At 43.3% G+C, this 18,184-nt stretch overlaps 1 protein-coding gene across 1 annotated transcript; it reads left to right on the top strand.

The window, feature by feature from the left end:
* Nucleotides 1-3,398: 3,398 nt before the first annotated feature.
* On the top strand, nt 3,399-4,091 carry LOC111075347 (C-type lectin 37Da). Its single transcript, XM_022368555.2, has 2 exons — nt 3,399-3,498; nt 3,562-4,091. The coding sequence occupies exons 1-2, from the start codon at nt 3,411-3,413 to the stop codon at nt 4,017-4,019; spliced, it is 546 nt and encodes a 181-aa protein (XP_022224247.2). The 5' UTR covers nt 3,399-3,410; the 3' UTR covers nt 4,020-4,091.
* The last annotated feature ends 14,093 nt before the right edge of the window (nt 4,092-18,184 follow it).

The raw sequence follows: 18,184 nt of genomic DNA, 5'->3' as shown, positions 1-18,184 counted from the left end.
ACTAAAAGAAGCAGCGGAGACAGAACCACGACCCGGTCAGGCAAGTCAAAGAGTCTGGCTTCGTTTTCTTCCTCCGCTTCATCCGCTTTTCTTTTCTCTGGCCCCTCCCTCAATCACATTTCGCTGAAATGTTAAGTTCAATATTTCCGTTAAAAGTGCGACAAGCGGCTTGGAGTCTTGGAGCTTGGAGCCACCGGTCTTGGGGTCTTGGGGTTTTGGGGTTTTGGGGGGCTGGTCTTGGCGTTCAGGTCGAGTGATTTCCGTTCGCCATTGACACCATCTGACAGATGACAAGTTTGTTTTTCTGCTGCAACGACAGTCTGGGGGGTTTGGGGTTTAACTTGGTTCCGTTTCATTTTGTGGTTCTTGTTTTGGCATAATGCAGCGAACTTTTGTGTTATTTTCGTGCAAGATTTCAATGGGGAACATCAAGAAAACACATCGAATGCGACCGTAAAAGGGAGAGCACAAACACCCACAGACATTTCCATTGCCTAATGCCAAGGAATAATTCTTCATAAGAATCTTCATAAGTTCTCCCACAAATTGGGGTCACGAATCATTCATTAGGCGCGGTCCAAAGATAACTAAAACTTAGGCCAAGTATGTGGCAAGACAATGGCGTGGCATGGCATGGCATGGCATGTGTGTTGTTGGCCAAACGAAAATAAATATCCAACCAAATTCAGTGACCCGATTCGCGTTGTTAATCAGACAAATGACTGAGGAACGGAACGGCACGGCACAGAACGAGAGACGAGACGACCTTAATTTGGTGGCTGTTGGCTGTTGGCTGGGCTGTTGGCTGTTGGCTGTACATACGTACCTTTAGGCCATAAATAATTAGCCATTTTGGGGCCACATTTGCATGCACCCAAAACACAGGCAGGGCGAGGGGGCATGTGGGCTGCGGTGCCAAATACATAGCCTACTTAATGGCGCCCAAATGCACGTTAAATGTTCGCCCCGGTTGGCGAATTGTTTTAATTGAAACGGAAAACGCGTAAATTAAAGTGAAATGCCACCGTTCACCGTTCACCGTCGTTGTGTGGCGCTGCATTTGTTTTGTTTTTCTATTTGCATTCAATTTCACTTGGCAACAAAAATACACACACACACACACACATGCCACACATACAAATTGCAATGGACACTAAATTGGACACAAAGGCACAGGGACACCCATTGGAATGGTTCGCTCTCCCTTTCTCTCTCTCTCTCTCTCTCTCTCTGTCTCTCTGTCTCTGTCTCTGAGCAAAGTGTTTATTAACTTTGGCTGTTTGATCCACTTTGCAAATGGCAGCAGTGGCAGTAGCTGTGCCCCTGCTGCCTCCTACTCCTGCTGCTGCTCCTCCTGCTGCTGCTCCTCCTGCTGCTGCTGTCTCTTGTTGCCATGTGGTGGCAGCACAACACAAAAAGTGCTGCAAACATTGGAACGAAACCAAACGAAGAACAGAACGAGCAGCAAAAGAACAGTCACAGAACGAATGAATGAATGAATGCATGAAACTGCAGACAGCAGAAGGGAAGGGAAGAAGGAAGGATTAGGGTAAGGGTTAGGGTAAGGGTAAGGGTTAGGGTTAGGGGCAGTGCTCTGCAGGGCAGAGCAGAGCGGATAATTCAAATGTAATTTACAAAAGCACTCGTTTGATTTGTTACTTGTGCTCTGTGCAGCACCCAGCTCCAGTCACTACCCCGCTGCCCCCCCTCACATCTCAAAGCTCCATTCTGCATTCTGACTGGGAATTAAGAGAGGGGGCAGGGGGCAGACTGCTGGTGGTTCAGTAAATTAGTTGGTAAAGAGAATGCAGGGCAGCGACTGGCTAACAAGCACAAAAACCAATAGAAAAAAATACGCGAAAAATTCTTTTTCTTAGGCAAATAAAACTTTGGATACCCTAGGGATAAGTTGGAGTAATTTTGGGGGTCAGAAAAGTGAGGCCACAGTGCCCTGAAATTGACTACTTCATTCATTAGAGATTCTTAAGAGCCTTTTTGATGGAAGGAATATTTTTAGGAAATATTTAGAGCACTAAGAAAATATTTCATAAATGTTTTAAGCCATTTTTCGATTAAAGATTTCTTTGCACTAATTTAATTTGCCAAGAATTGTTCAGAGAGCTCAATAGATATGTCATTATATGTATATAGAAAAAAGGAATCACTCATCATACATTTCCAGTTCGTGCGCTTAGGGTATCGGAGTCCTTCATCGCCATCGCCAGCTATTTATTCTACCCGGCATGCAATTGCATTGCAGAAACAAATACTTTGCCAGCGCAGAGCTCAGTGCATCTTTGGCCTTCTGCTATTATTTGAATTGAATTATCTAACTAATTGGATCGGGTTGCTTTGGGTTGGGTTGGCTTGGATCAGTGGAGGAGGCGATGGCAGTCGGCAGTCGGCAGTGGCGATGGCGTCTAGCTAACACCAAAAGTCAACTAATTAGGCGCACACAAATTATAACAACATTTATGCCAGCTATATAGATGCGGAGATTATGAATAACTAAAGGCAGTGGCATGGGCAGTGGCTGTGGCATGGGCATGGGCAGAGGCTGTGGCAGGCACGCTCCCCTTTAATTGCCATCAGATTAAATTAATGCAAAGACAAATGTAGATAGTATATCAATCGAGAGTTTAACTAGTTTTAGTTTTGGGGCATTAGTATTCCAGTTGGCTAAAGCCTTTTGGCCAGGCAACACGTACAACAAATTAACTTAATTCATAGATGGAGGGCAATGCCCAATGGGAGAATGGAAAGCTAACCTAAATGGATAAGGGTCTTTATATTTAGTAAACAAAAATTTAATTTAGTTAAAATCCCATTCGAGACCATAGAGAAATGGGTTTCAATCAATCTGAATCTGTTTAACAATAATATTTATGATTTATGCGGGACCGCAGGCACCGACTTGGACATCCAGGGTGAGCGTATTTGGTTCTCAACTGGAGAACCTTTAACGCTGAAAATTTGGTATCCGGGGGAGCCAAATAAAATGGGCAACACTCCCGAAAACTGCGACGAATTGGGATTTCGAGGGACTAGCGCAAAATACAATGTATTGAATGATAGGGGCACCCCAGCCAAAAACAGTATCGTTTATATTCTGGCAATTGTAATAATAATAAAAATATATATAAATAAAAAAATATATATAAATACAAAAATTATGAATCACAGCAAAAAGCGTTTACAGTACAGGGGAAGCCTTACGTAAGTGCAATCGAAATTTCCTGGAAAGTTTTCTCAGGTGTTTGATGCTTCAAATACTCGTATTTATCTGTAACGACTGTGTCAACAATCGAATGCAAAGGGCACTTCCTGATAAGATAGGGATGATTGAGACTATTTTGTGGGCTATAAAAGAGCCATAGTCTGAGATTTAACGCACAGTCAACACAGGCAAAATGTATCGAAAATATACTGGAGTATTGGCCCTATTGGGCTTGCTATCCCTAGCTGCAGGATATAGAATAACATCCAATGTTATGGACGGTAAGACTGAACAATAAACATTTATCGAACCTATTCTGACGGCTCTGCAATTGTTCGTTTTAGGAGTGCCTAAATTTATCAACATAAATCCAGCGCCATTCGTAAAGATCGGCGATGGTTACTATTATATCGAAACGAAGCTGGAGAGTAACTGGTTTGATGCCTACGAAGCGTGCCGACGAATGGGCGCTGAATTAATCGCGTTCGAGACCATAGAGGAATGGGATCTGGTCAATAAGTATCTCATAAAAAATAATATCTATGCTATATATTGGACCTCAGGCAACGATTTGGCAAATGAGGGCAAACATGTTTGGCACTCAACAGGAGAGCCGCTGACATTGAAGATCTGGTATCCGGGGGAGCCAAATCATCAGAATGGTGAGGGGCAGTGCGACGAATTGGGATACCGGGGGACTAGCACAAATTATAATGTTTTGAATGATAGACGTTGCTCATTCAAAAGCCGCTACATTTGCGAGGCACCGCAGCCAAGGACAGCCTCATTTATTATATGGTGAAAAGATATGTGAAAACTAAAAAACTTATTTTGGGAAATCTTTACAATAAAAATTGATTGAAATAAATTTAAATCCCGTCTACCCTATTTTATTGGAGTGATCTTTGATCGATTAAAATATAAAATGAAATCATTTGAGGAGCTATTCACTGTTTTACGCTCATAGGAAATAAACACTTGAATAATAATATATAAAATAATATATATCATATATATATATACATATGTATATATAATATATAATATTATTTTGTACTTGATTCCGTAAAGCCGTATCGCCTCTCTTAAACAATATAAAACACTTAAGTACAGAAAATACTGTTCAATTAATTGAAAATTCATTGAAGAACATATCTCAAGTGTTTGATTAGCTTTCCATTGTGTTGCTCTGCAGTAAATCGTATAAGGAAATCCACATATTGCAAGTCAATTTCGGGGGCATGAACTTTCTGACAAATTGCCATATTTGTAGTCATAAAATTGGCGCAGACGTAGGAATGTGATTCATTTGGCATTTATTTAAATTTTGTCACAATTTGCAGGCTAATTTCATTCTCACACTGCGGGCTGGCAGGGCAAGGGCATGTTGTCGGTGTGGTGTGTGGGTGGCCCATCGATTGTTATGTCTGACAGCGACTAATGTCAGAGTGTCAGAATGTCAAATCACCAAAAAAAAAAAAAACACACAACTCTGTGCAAATAATTTTGCTTTATTTGGCATTTCACATTCACACACCGACCGATTCGAGGCCTAAAATATGCTATCAAAATGTTTGCCAATGCTCTGCGCTGCCTCCTGGCCAAAAAGCAAAAGTGACACACACGCACACAGCCCCCAGCCCCCCCTTCCCCCTGCCACACATATGGTTGGGCCAACAAAAGGGCAAACATATATCTATTTTTTGTTCAGCCATTTTAATCCACTTTTCAAAATTTATTATGCAGAAACGTTCAAAAATTTCCCGCCAAACTTTGCGTCAAAAAAAAAAGTTCTTTATTTTTTTGTTGGTTGCCTATGCGAGGGTAAACGCAGGGTGTGCCTGTACGTTCGTAGTTTGCGATATTCTTCTGCCTTACTGCCACAGGATATCCTTCAGTCTGAACTGCAAGCTCAGCCTTCGAACCCTTTTTTCTGTGTGTGTTCTAGACTAGTGCGCTGTCCACATGTTTTGGGTGTCATAAATCTGCAATTACCAGTCAGGCTGGCTGGGTTAGGTCCTTCCTCTGCAGCAGTAGATCCGCTGATGCTGACCGAAATTCCTTGATGAATTGGCCCTTTTTGCTGCTGCGGAATGATTTTTGAATTAAATCGAAACTGCAACTTGAAGTGGCCCGGCCCCAATGTGACATCTAAATTATGCTTAGACTCTGTTTGCTCTGCCTGCAATTTGATTGGAGGGCAACAGCAGCAGCAGCAGCAGCAGTCCCGTGCGCGTACTGGAAAGTTATCCAGTTAGTTTGCTGGCACCGAAATAAAAATAAAAAATAAATAAACAAAAATAAATAAACAAAAACATTTGGAAATAAAACTTGAAGTTGCAGTCAGTCTCTCTCGCTCTCACTCTCATTCTCTCCCTGTCTCTCTGCCATTTGCTGGGCCTTAGCCTCGGGGTTTTCTTTTCGGGCTTTGCCTGTTGTTATCCTGTAGCTAAAGAGCAGCAGGGCATATAGCATGCAGGTGCATTTGGGCCACAGTTTCAGGAGACTGAAATGATTAGCCTTTCCTGCCTCTGCCTCTGGTTCTGTCTCTGTCCCTGTGTCTCTTGTTTTTCCTTCTTTTTATTCCTCTTTTATTTCTATGAACTGGTAATTTTTGCCATTTCTTGGCCGAGGAGCGTAGAGTCCTGGACTGCTGCTCGAGTCGACTCGACTCGACTAACTTGTATGCGTTCATGCTTGGCAGCCAATTCAAGTCGTGTCATTTTGTTGAGTTTGTGTTGAGAGTTCCTCTCTCTCTCTCTCCCTCTCTCCCTCTGCTTGTAATTCAAATGTCAGTCAGTCAGTCAGTTGGTTCAGTCGGCACGTCAATGTGAGGCAAAGTTGCTGCCAAGCCAAGCCAAGTCAAGTCAAGCCAAGCCAAGCCGTGGCAAGGCTCTCCACTCTCCATCCACTTGAGCCTTGTGCCAGCGCGCACTTCTCCGTTCCGCTCCAGCTTCTGTTTCAGCTTCAGCTTCAATTTCAGTTTCAGTTCTTTCTGTGCTCTCTGTGCTCTCTGTGGCCAGGTGTTGTCTCATTTGTATAGCTCCGATCCATGCATGTGTCTGGGTCTATCTGTCTGTCAGTCGCTCTGTCTCTTTGTCCATCTCAGTGCGTGTGTGTGTGTGTGTGTGTGGCTTTTTCGTTCTAGTTTTTCCTTTAGTTTTTGCCTTCTGTCTATCCATTTTTGTGGTCTCCACTGCCTGCCTTTGCCTTTGCCTTTGCGTGCAGCTGAGAGAAATAAATTATTTATCGAGCTTCGGTTCGTCGGGCACGAAAGACTAGTCCCCAAACACAATAAAACGAAACAAAATAAAATAAAATAAAATATATGCTACATTTAGATAAATTGATTTGTGTTTCAGTTGCTGGGTAATCAACTGAAATCTCTGCCCCAATCATCGATCAAAGTGCACTGGCAATGAACATGGCACATGGAAAACCAAGAGAAAAATCAAAGAATAAACGGGGGTGAGATCGGCAGAGTTGTTGCCCAGAGCTTAAGCTAATTGTTGTAGCAATTAGGTGAAGTGTTTAAAATCTAATCAGAGATACTTTTTAATACGTTGAAGTGCCCTCAAATTTATTAAGCTTTTAATCGACGAGTAGCAGCACTTCTGGCGGCACTTCAGCACTGCCATTCACTCATTCAAATCTAATCAGCAACTAGGGAGACATTTTATACACTCCAGCTCCTATTTTTATGTGCTCTACTTTGAGTATCTTTAAATTGCGATTATTTTTAATGTGTCTGAACGTCTTAGGCGCGGAGCACAAGTCTGCCACATTCTACACTTCAAATTTAAGTCTATTTTCGGCTTTCACGTCTCCTAGCTGCTGTTTAACCTACTCCGGCCGGGCTATTGTTACCGACTTCTGACTCCTCTTGACTGCTGAATCCGGACTGCGTGTTTGCCAGCCTGCGGCCTGAGGTTCACACTCTCAAAGCTTATGAATTTGTGGCCTCAGTCAAGTAGCTGGAGAGGCAGCAGAGGAGCATCAGAGGAGCATCCGAGGTACAGGAGCATCAGCAGCTTGGCGCTTATAAATTTCATAAGCTTGCCACAGCAGCAGCAGCAGCAGGAGCAGCAACAGCAGCAGCAGCACAGGAGCAAGGGGTCAGGGTCTCTCAGTGCCATAAAATGCTGGCTAAGTGTAGCTCAAAACGGGTTAAATTGCAATTACGTGCCGGCCACTTGCATGAGAGCATTACTTGGGCCCGGCTCGGCCCTGCAACATGTTGATTGTCTGGCCAAAAGGCAGAGGCAAAGGCAAAAGCAAAGGGTACGGGGACACAGTGCAAAGGTTGAATCGGTGTCGAGGTCTAACTACGTGTGTTATATCGCACCTTGGACTCTGACTGGGCATAAATTTGCGCAGAAACAGGCACCTGGAGGGATCTGGGGTTATCTATGACTCTGCTGCTGCTGCTGTGGCTGCTGCTGGGGCTGCTGCGTCTGCGGAGTTTTTCCCTTTTTGGTTGTAAAAAGTTTTTAATTAAAAAATGCAGTCAAGACTCTCTCTGGGCCATCCTTCAGCTATGACAAATGGCCGCGGGCCAAATAAATAAATAAATAAATAAACAAAAAATCCTTAAATCGATTCCGATTGCCAAATCAATCTGCATATTAAAAAATATTGCACAGATCTAGCATCTAGCCTTTGCATCAATAAATATGCACATAACTTTTGGGTGCTGTACTGTCCTGCCTGGCCTGCCCTGGCCTGCCCTGTCCTGCCTGCCCTGCCTCCTGTTTCTGTCGTTTCTCTCTCTCTGGCTGGCAGAAACTTTTCGTTTCGGCCAGGGCCTCTTGCACTTTGCTCAAAAGAAAATTGAAAAACTAATTTTCAACAACAAAAAATCAAAGCACAACAAAAAGAAAACGAAGCAGCAGCCAGGCAGCAGCAGCACTACGGAAAAAATTTGGTTTGCATGAAATTTCCATAATACAATTTCGATAATTTCCACAAACTATGTCGCTGCTGACAGTGGAGTGTGGAGTGCGGAGCGTGCAGCATGTAGCAGCAGCGTCTCTCCTTGGGCTGCAACTTGATTTGACAACTTTTGACATTTTCCCCAGGAGTGCTGTGTCCTGGGGCCCCAGGCCAACACAACCGTAACCCGTAAGCAACAACGTGTTAACAAGTATTTGGCCCTGGCTGGGGCTCCCAAAAGCCCACAGAGAGAGAGCGACAGCGCCTGTAAAGGCGGAGGCAGTGTGTCATCAATCATCATGGTTCCTGCCTGGTGTTGCAAGGTGGCAAGCAAGCTCTGACTTGTGTCATGCTGGGTTTGCCCAAGATGGAAGATGTCAAACAGCTGGTTCAAGGTCATGCAGAGATTTATGGGGCATCATTTAAAAAAAAAAAATAAAACAATGTAAAGGGACAGACTCTGCCTCAATCAGTGCTCAGGTTCAGGTTGCCATTTGTCTGCGCGCTTATCGATACCCCTCCCCCCCCCCGCAGCCATCTAATGCCCTATCGATAGCTGTAATATCAAAAGTTTCTCCTTGCATTTTTATCCCGCCCTCATTCATAACCATTCACCTCACTGGGCTGTCATAGCATATCACATTATATCACGTGGCCACACCCACACCCTCACCCCGCCAAGTGTTGATCCAAGATGCATGCATGACTGTCTGCCTGTCTGCGTGTGTGGGTGTGTGTGCAGTGGGAGATCGGCATCCCCAACCACACAGAGAGAGAGAGAGAGAGAGAGAGCGGAGCAGAGCTGAGCTGAGCTGACAAACTTTAGCTTATGCACAATTCAGATTGCATTGTCAGCAATTTTTCCCATTTTTTACTTTTTCCACATGCCAACTTTTCCCTCCCAGCCCCAGCCCCTGCCCCTGCCCCAGCCATTGTTTTTTCTTTCCCCTCTCTGTTTATTTTCTTTTTGTTGCAGAACCACCAGCAGCGGAGAAGACATGACAAATGATGTCAGCGCTCGTGCATAGTTTCCGGATGCTACTCGTAGACGTGGACAGGATGGGGGGGGAGTGTTGAAAAATGTGCGCTGTACAAAATCAACACAAACATTCGCTGGAGCAGTGGCAGTGGCAGTGGCAGGAGCAGCCGCACTCGGGCATGACATGTCGCGTTAAAAGTTTTTCCCAATGCAAAGAATCTCGAAACGAAACGAAACGAAACGAAAGGCAAAAGTCCAACACTCTCGAGTGTGCGGGGGGGCAGAAAGTCCCAGAGAGAGATTGGGGGAGTGGGGCCATTGATTATCATAATTGAAATAAGCTGCAGGCAGGCCTCAAAAGACGCCAAAAGTCAAACAGCAAAACGGATGACGACGCCGGGATCATTGAGATTCGAAATGGAAATAGTCGTCAAGTGAAACTGATTGCTTAAATTCATGCAGCAGAGATCGTGGTAATTTCATGATGCAATTCTCCGCAATTAAGGCTGCGGCTGGGGGATTAGTGGGGGCAGGGGGGTACGGCTAAGGCAAAGAGAGAGAGACCCACCGAGCTCTGGCCGGTGCAGGTGCTTGCTGCTCAAGCGCATCGTAGTTGCTCTTTGGCTGGCATCTTAAATGTAATTTGCAATTGAGGCAAAATGCAGCAAAGCAAAGGATTACAAACTCAATGTCCAATGTCCACCCCCCCCCACACCTACACCCTCTACCCTGGCCAGTGGCTAATTATAACTGGTCTGCCTTGCTGTCTGTCTCTGTGTCTCCTGTGTGTGTGCGTGTGGCTTGCTGCTGCATCTGTGTGTGTGTGTGTGTGTGTGTGTGTCCTGTGGTTTGTTGCGCTTAATTTGACTTGCCACAAAATGATTTTACAGGGCGCTCAACTTGTAATTAAATTTTGAGTTGGTTTTGCCTGGCTCTGAATTTTGATTTGAATGCTCTGCAATTTAAATTGAAAAAACATTCAACTTTGGCTGCAGCTGTTTTACGCTTCGTGGCAGATATGTGTCAATAATGCAAGCGGAACTAGATGCTGGCTCAAGCACTTTGCAACTTGCGTCTCGAGAGGCAAGTCGTACCCCGCGTACCCCGTACCCCGTACCGCCTCCCCCGTTCAAGTCATAAAGCTAAGTAACTTAAGGCACACAATGCCTTGCCGCCAGAGTGAAAGCGAAGGAAAGTTCTCTCGGCGGTGGCGGAGCACGCGGGCAATTGGCCAAGTTATCATAGAAATGAGTTATTTGTTAGATCCATCATCATGAATGCATAAAGGGAGAGATGGCAGAGACAAGAGAGGAGCAGCAGGACTTAAAGGAGACGCTGTAGGAAATACCGAAACACTGTAAAGGCACCGCCAACGACGACTGACCGCGTCCACATAATCAAAAAGCAAATTGCATGGCACGAACAAAAAATAAACATAAATTTCAGCTGCTGAACGTAAAGCAGCGAAAAACGAGAAGCAGAAACAAATACGGAAAAACACAGAGAGAGAGCGAGAGCGAGAGAGAGCGGAAGAGGCAAGCCGAAAGCAGCGAAAGCGAAGGAAAAGCGTTTGGCCGGAAACCAGAAACTTTTTTTTTTTTTTTTTTTTTTTTATTACGGGATTTTATTTATCGAATCTTCCCTATTAGAGACTTACGACAAGTATACAAATCTTAGCCTAATATATTTATTTAATTATTTACACTTAATTACTTAGAGTACGTCCCTAGCTAAGTATTATTGCTGGGTGGGAAGGTCTCTTCGCCGGAGTCGTGTATGGCTAGTGTGCCAAGTTAAAGACTGCGCAAGTCTATTAGGATGGGCTTGAAGCTTGGCCTGGTACTTTGCTTTCACTTTGGCAATTTCATCTTTAACTGATCCTACATTTAAGTCTTTATGGATATGTTCATTCCGTATGTACCATGGTGCCCCAGTAATAGTTCTTAGTATCTTCGATTGAGCTCTCTGGATTATTTCTAAATTACTAACGCAAGCATTTCCCCATAGCTCGGAGCCGTATGTCCAGATAGGTTTGAGAACTGCATTGTACAAAAGTACTTTGTACTCCAGTTTTAGTGGTGAACGGGTGTTTATTAGCCAATGTAGATTACTAGCTTTAAATTTAAGTAGATTTCTCTTCGCTTCGATGTGCTTACGCCAAGTAAGCCTTCTATCCAGATGAACACCAAGGTATGTTACTTCGGTGGTTTGTGGAATGTTGATATTGTTCAGACATAATGGAGGGCAAGTTTGTCTGTTTAACGTGAAGGTGACATGCTTGCACTTTTGCTCGTTTACATGTATCCGCCAGTCTGCTAGCCATTTTTCTAAGGCCACGAGATGAGATGATAAGTGATCCGTGGCCCTTCTTGGGCACTTGGAGCGACTTAATATGGCAGTATCATCAGCAAATGTCGAAGTTGTTGTTAGGCTGTTTGTCGGTAGATCTGCTGTGAATATGATATACAGTGTCGGTCCAAGCACGCTGCCTTGCGGTACACCAGCTTCAATTGGATGATATTCAGAGAGGAAATCTTTGCATCGTACTGCGAAACTTCTTTGCTGTAGGTATGACTCCATTATTCCATGGATGTTCTGTGGAAGTAATATTTTGATTTTGTGGATTAAGCCATCTAACCAAACGCGGTCGAAAGCCTGTGCGACATCCAGAAAAACAGCGGAGCAATACTCCCGTCTTTCAAATGCATTTCGTATCTCAGAGGTTATACGGTTTACTTGTTCAATGGTTCCGTGTTTTTCGCGAAATCCAAATTGGTGAGTCGGGATGGCACCGTTGATGTGTAGGTGTTGTTTGATACGATTCAGGAGCAGCTTTTCAAATATCTTTGATAGGCAAGGCAGTAGGCTGATAGGTCTATATGATGATGGCTTGGACTTGTCTTTTCCGGCTTTATGGATCATTGTGATGACTGATTTCCTCCATCTTGAGGATAATAGCCCCATTTCATCATGCTGTTGAATATCATAGTAAGAAAATACACTGCACAGCTCGGCAATTCTATGATCATTTTAGGAGAGATGAAATCGTGGCCCGGAGCTTTCTTTTGCTTTGAGATTTGGTCTTTAATGACCCTTGTGACTTCTCCTGTTTGGAATATGATAGGCGGAGTAGCTTCGGGATTGTTGGTTGGTGGGAGCACAAAGCTATTCGTTGCTGGGTGCGGTTTGAAGACGTTTTCTAGATGGACGGCAAATGTATTTGCCTTCTCTTTGTTGCTGCGAGCCCACTCTCCTGTTTGTGTACGCAAAGGTGATTCACTCTCGATTGGTGGGCATACGCCTGATTTTGCTTTCCACAGTGGGAATCGTTTGCTAGTTGGGGAGAGTTGCTCCATATAGGATATTTGAGCTCGGTTTTTTTCATCTTCTAGGGCTCTGCGTAGTAGGTGGTTGGCTATTTTTAGCCGCTCTTTCGATGCAGGTGATCTGTGTGCTTGCCACTCTCGGCGAAGCCTTCTTTTATCGCGTAGCAGCACTTCAATGTGCCTAGAAATACGACTGCTGTTGGAATGTTTATTAGATGCTAATATTGGTGTTGAGTGTTTTGCCGCCAGTGACATTGAGGAAACCAATGCTTCGACTGACCTATCAATGTCATCTTTACAATTAATGTTTGGGCAGCTATCAATATGAGAGCTTATGTACTTCCTGTATTTGAGCCAATCTGTTTTGCTAGAAGTTAGAAAGTGTGGGCGTTCCGAATGCTGTGGATGGTCGTAAAGGTGAAGTAGAATGGGCGAGTGATCCGATGATAGATCTGTTAAGTGATCTACATTAATCTGAGCTTGCAGCACCCTTCGTGTAACTGCAAAATCAATCAAGTCGGGTTGCTTGTTTGGATCTGTGGGCCAATATGTGGGCTTGCCCGGAGAGATAAAGTCTAGCTTGTTTCGTGGGGTTATTATAGCGTTATATAGTTGTCTTCCTTTCGGGTTGGTAAGTCTAGATCCCCAATGGGTGTGCTTGGCATTGTAGTCACCAGCTGCTATAAATCGGTAACCTAGTAGGTCGAAGAATGTTACAAATTCTGTTTCGGAAATGCAGAAACGTGGTGGGCAGTATACTGCGGCTAGGTTTAGGTAGCCGCTCTGAATTTCAATATGAATTGCTGTTGCCTGTAGATAAGGTGTAGCAAATGAAGGCAATGGATAATGCCTAATGCGATTCTTGATCAGAACGCCAGTACCTCCATGTGCCTTACCATCGGGATGATTTGTCGCATAGAAGTTATAGCCATTGAGGTGAAAATAGTTTTTATTTGTTAGGTGAGTCTCTGATATGAGCATGGCGTCAATGTCGTGTTGAGCGAGGAACTGTAAGAGCTCGCATTTGTGCTGAGAAATGCCATTTGCATTCCAGAAACATATATTTAGACAGGACATTTAAACAGATTTCTGTTTGATTAGGAGCTCCAGGAGGAGATTTTGGTTGCGCATAAGCTCCTGCATCGTTTGTTGTATTGCTACCATTGTATTTGTTATAGTTACCAGCATTGACTCAATTCCACTAGGCAATTGGGATGGATTAGCAGGGGTATGTTGGGCAGAGATTTCTGGGATCTGATTTGATGCCTGATTCTGCATTATTCCAGCTGTGGTTGGTTGAAGTGTCGGCTTAGAGACTGAGGCGTACGACCCGTTGTTGTAACTTAACGCCTGAGCAAAAGAAACTCCTGGAGTCGTAGTTGATGGTATATATGTTAAGTTTTGTCGGACGACCGGGTTACGAGCTGCAGTTATTTGTTGGTTTAGGCGATTTTTCAATTCTTTATAGAAACCAGAAACTTGTTAACAAAATTGCTTCGAGTTCATTGACAGTTGATTGCGCTGCTGCAAGTGCACGTTGCGCGGGGGCAAGGGAAAGGGGCAGACGTCACGTCTGAAACGGGTCTCAAATTCGTACCCGATCATATGGCTGGAGACCCAGCTCATTCCGCGTTAACCCGTGCCCACAATTAATGCTATTTATAAAAGAGGCCAAGACCGTGGGGATACCTGCTACTTGGATTTGCTCTCTTTATTGTGTAATAATTCTGGGGGATTTTCGTTGGATAAATAAATAAAAATAAATACTTTAAAGTTTATTAAAGATTTTCTTGCACACAGCATGCTGCAGCATGCCCTTTTCCATGCCACAATTACAGGATATAGAAACCGTAGTCTACTTAAAAGGGCACCCACCAACGAAATTCATTATCAAAGATGCCCCGTAGGCAAGGGAGGCGGGTGGGTGGCAGGGAGGGGTTTTACAGGGCAACGCAGCCTTGAAGGAAGCTCTCCTTAAAGTTGGCAGCACCGCTTAATGAACGTCAGAGTAGTAAGGGACGAAGGACGAAGTAGCCACTGAAATGTCACCTGGCGCATGCCTCGTGGGCAAGTAATTATGTTTGATGGCTGATGGTAGTCTCTCCCTTATGTCCCCCCCGTCTGCCATGGAAAGAGCGGGAACAGCAGCAGCCGGATTATAATGCAAATCTGTCTTTATTTTTAGAGGGGATTGGGCAGGTCGCACAAGCATAGTTTTCTCTTTGAATTCTCTAATTTGTTGTTTTATCTGCTTTAGGGGAAATCAAAGTGAAGTTAAACTGTTGTCAACTTTATTGTTTTCAATGGAAGATATTAAGAAAATAATACAACGCAGTTAAGGTCGAGGAGGTACACTTTTGTGTCACAGGAGTACGTCCATAGAGGAGCCGCATCATTTCTCATGCTCTTCCTTTTTCAGTGCTCTCAATAAACTAGAGAATTAATAAGAGGTAAAACGTATCTCAGTATTTACATTTATCGAACATAATTTTATCGCAAGAGCTACACGGCGCCATCTAGTGCTGAGTAGCATAACTGCACACACCAGTACGCCACCTATGGAATGAGAGTAAAAGTTATATGCGATTTGTGGACGCTATCTAATTTCGTTGTTTTTCTATGTTGTTCCGATGACTTTTCTATGTTTTGGCGATGTTTTAGAACACAGAATAACGTAGCATCCAAAAATCGCAAGGACCTTTTTTTCTTATTCCATAGTTGCACCATCGCTTATCTAGTTACAATCTTAAACACTAGATAGGGGCGCATGAAAAACTTAGATGTTTTGTTCGCTGATAAAATAATACTATTGTTGAAGTAAGTAATTAAATTAATGAAATTTTACGCAATTGGCATTCATTTGAGCAATAAATAAATCATACAAAAATCAATTAAAAATTTAACGTGGGAGGCCACTGTGGAAGGAAGAACGAGCTGGCTCCCTAGTTCAATACGCAGACGCGTATGGCGCCACTGTACACCTCATGTCTCTCAACTCACTCACCTCTATCCTCATTCTGCTATGCAGCTTTTGCGATCTTTTACCGCTACAATTAGCAATGCGCTCTTTGCAGTCCTCTCTCACACATTCCTTCCCGCCGCGCTCTTCTTCTTTGCTGACACTGCAGCGTCCAGCTGCCGTGCCGCCATTTTCACTGCACCGTTGCACAGAAATAAGTTAATAAATCAATTAAATAATGTTATTTCGTACACATGGAACACTTAATACACTTTTTACACTGCCCCTGCACACGTTTGAACACTTTTCTGGCCGCGATCCTTGTTTTTTCTGCCAATTACCCGATTTTCATACATATTTCGATGCTTACTATTGCCCACACTGCACCGCACAACAGCGGGACAACATTTTCCGACGATTTCCCACTTTTCACGGACGAACACGCGGAGCTCGACTTGTCGATCCAATTGCGGCGGGAAAAATGAGAGATTGGCGCCGTTCACGCAGGCGACGGCGGCTTGAAGCTTCACTCACTCTCACTCTCTCTCTCTCCTGCTCACTCTGCTGACAGTTGAGTGGGAGGAGTATGTGTCGGCAACTTGTTGACACATGGCTGTGGATTGCGATTGGATTGCAGCCTTTTAACAGGATCATGTAGCATGCATGTATAACTTGACCCCTCAACTTTCGCAACTTATTGCTATCAATATTCCCAAAATGTTTTGCGATAAAAAAAATCTGCTTTTCTTTTTAAAATTGAAATATTTTTATTAAGTATGCCATCCATTTGGAAAATCGCAATTTATGATCTTTTACCAACTAAGGAAAGAGGCTGTCTTAAAATTAAGCTGCTTCAAAATGTGAACCTTTACTTTACGGGGTCGGAAACGCTTCCGTTGGCTTGTTATTGGTTGTTTATGTTAACGTCACACATTGTTGATGGTAGGAATATATTCGAAATCAATGGGAAGTACGCAATATATTTATTTTCCGTTAGCTGTGTACGACTGAACCCTCTCACACCTCTCATCGTCTCTGCCAATGTCTCTTGAGTCTCTTGGGGTCAAGTTATACTTGCAAGCTACATGATCCTGTTAAAAGGCTGCAATCGCACTTGACCCACAGCAACACCACCCACAGGTATAAGTGTCAACAAGTTGCCGACACATACTCCTCCCACTCAACTGTCAGCAGAGTGAGCAGGAGAGAGAGAGAGTGAGAGTGAGTGAAGCTTCAAGCCGCCGTCGCCTGCGTGACCGGCGCCAATCTCTCATTTTTCCCGCCGCAATTGGATCGACAAGTCGAGCTCCGCGTGTTCGTCCGTGAAAAGTGGGAAATCGTCGGAAAATGTTGTCCCGCTGTTGTGCGGTGCAGTGTGGGCAATAGTAAGCATCGAAATATGTATGAAAATCGGGTAATTGGCAGAAAAAACAAGGATCGCGGCCAGAAAAGTGTTCAAACGTGTGCAGGGGCAGTGTAAAAAGTGTATTAAGTGTTCCATGTGTACGAAATAACATTATTTAATTGATTTATTAACTTATTTCGGTGCAACGGTGCAGTGAAAATGGCGGCACGGCAGCTGGACGCTGCAGTGTCAGCAAAGAAGAAGAGCGCGGCGAGAAGGAATGTGTGAGAGAAGACAGCAAAGAGCGCATTGCTAATTGTAACGGTAAAAGATGCCAAAGCGAAAAGGCTGCAGAGCAGCATGAGGATAGAGGTGAGTGAGTTGAGAGACATGAGTGCACAGTGGCGCCATACGCGTCTGCGGATTGAACTAGGGAGACAACTCGCACTCCATCCCACAGGTGGCGCCCGCTGCAAAATCCCGCCACAATGAAAATTCAAATGTACGTTCAAGGTTTAAATTGATTTTTTGTATAATTTATTTAACGCTCAAATCAATGCCAAATACTTCACAATACCCGAATATGCAATAACGATTTCGTGTCCTGTATTTCAATACTCTTGTTCGATACTTTTGTCGTACAAAACGGATAAACATAATACACAATATCTCAGATACTATGTGGTGGCATTTGATAATAATTTAATTTTTTTTTTTTTGTTATTGTAAGGTATTTTATGCGTGTATGTGTGCATTGTCAATTTTCACTAAACGTCAAACGAAACGATATGATATGCATTTCCTATGTATGATAATATATGTTATTTTTATAGAATTTTCTGTTGTTGTTTTTACATTGTAAAATGTTTAATGTTTGTTTTTTTTCACTTTGGAGCCTTAATAATTTTTATTTTATTTAGAGACACAATTTTTTTTGTCAATTTTTAGATAGATTTCCTTTCGATTAAAGTCTTTAAAGGGTGCCCTTAATCAGTGTAAATATATAGAAAAGTTCTGTGTCGAAGTGGGGAAACAATGGAAACCATATCCAAACGAAGCCTGCGGTGACATTTTTGTTTTGCAAGGCAAATGAAAATGTAAATAGTTGTTTCGAATCGAATCTTTGATTATATATGTACAGCTACAATAGATCTCCTCTGATATATATGTATATGTATATAGGAACGATGCACTCCAGGCGAACGTGTTGGATCGTTCGATACTAATTGGAATTCTTGGATTCCCTCTAAATTTGTTGTATGGATGAGTCTATCTAAGGCTTGAACTAGTTTTCGTGAATAGTTATATCCAAATATTCAGTAACATTTTGGTGCATTTCATTCTACAATTTAATATGGAATTATTTTCGTTAAATAAATCTCATCTCAGCGTTCAAAAAAAAATGGGGAGTAAAATTCGGAAACAC

Source organism: Drosophila obscura, unplaced genomic scaffold (genome assembly GCF_018151105.1).
Source record: "Drosophila obscura isolate BZ-5 IFL unplaced genomic scaffold, ASM1815110v1 contig_179, whole genome shotgun sequence".
NCBI lineage: Eukaryota > Metazoa > Arthropoda > Insecta > Diptera > Drosophilidae > Drosophila > Drosophila obscura.
Note: the sequence above shows the minus strand (reverse complement) of the source record. Positions and strands in the feature narration are given on the sequence as shown.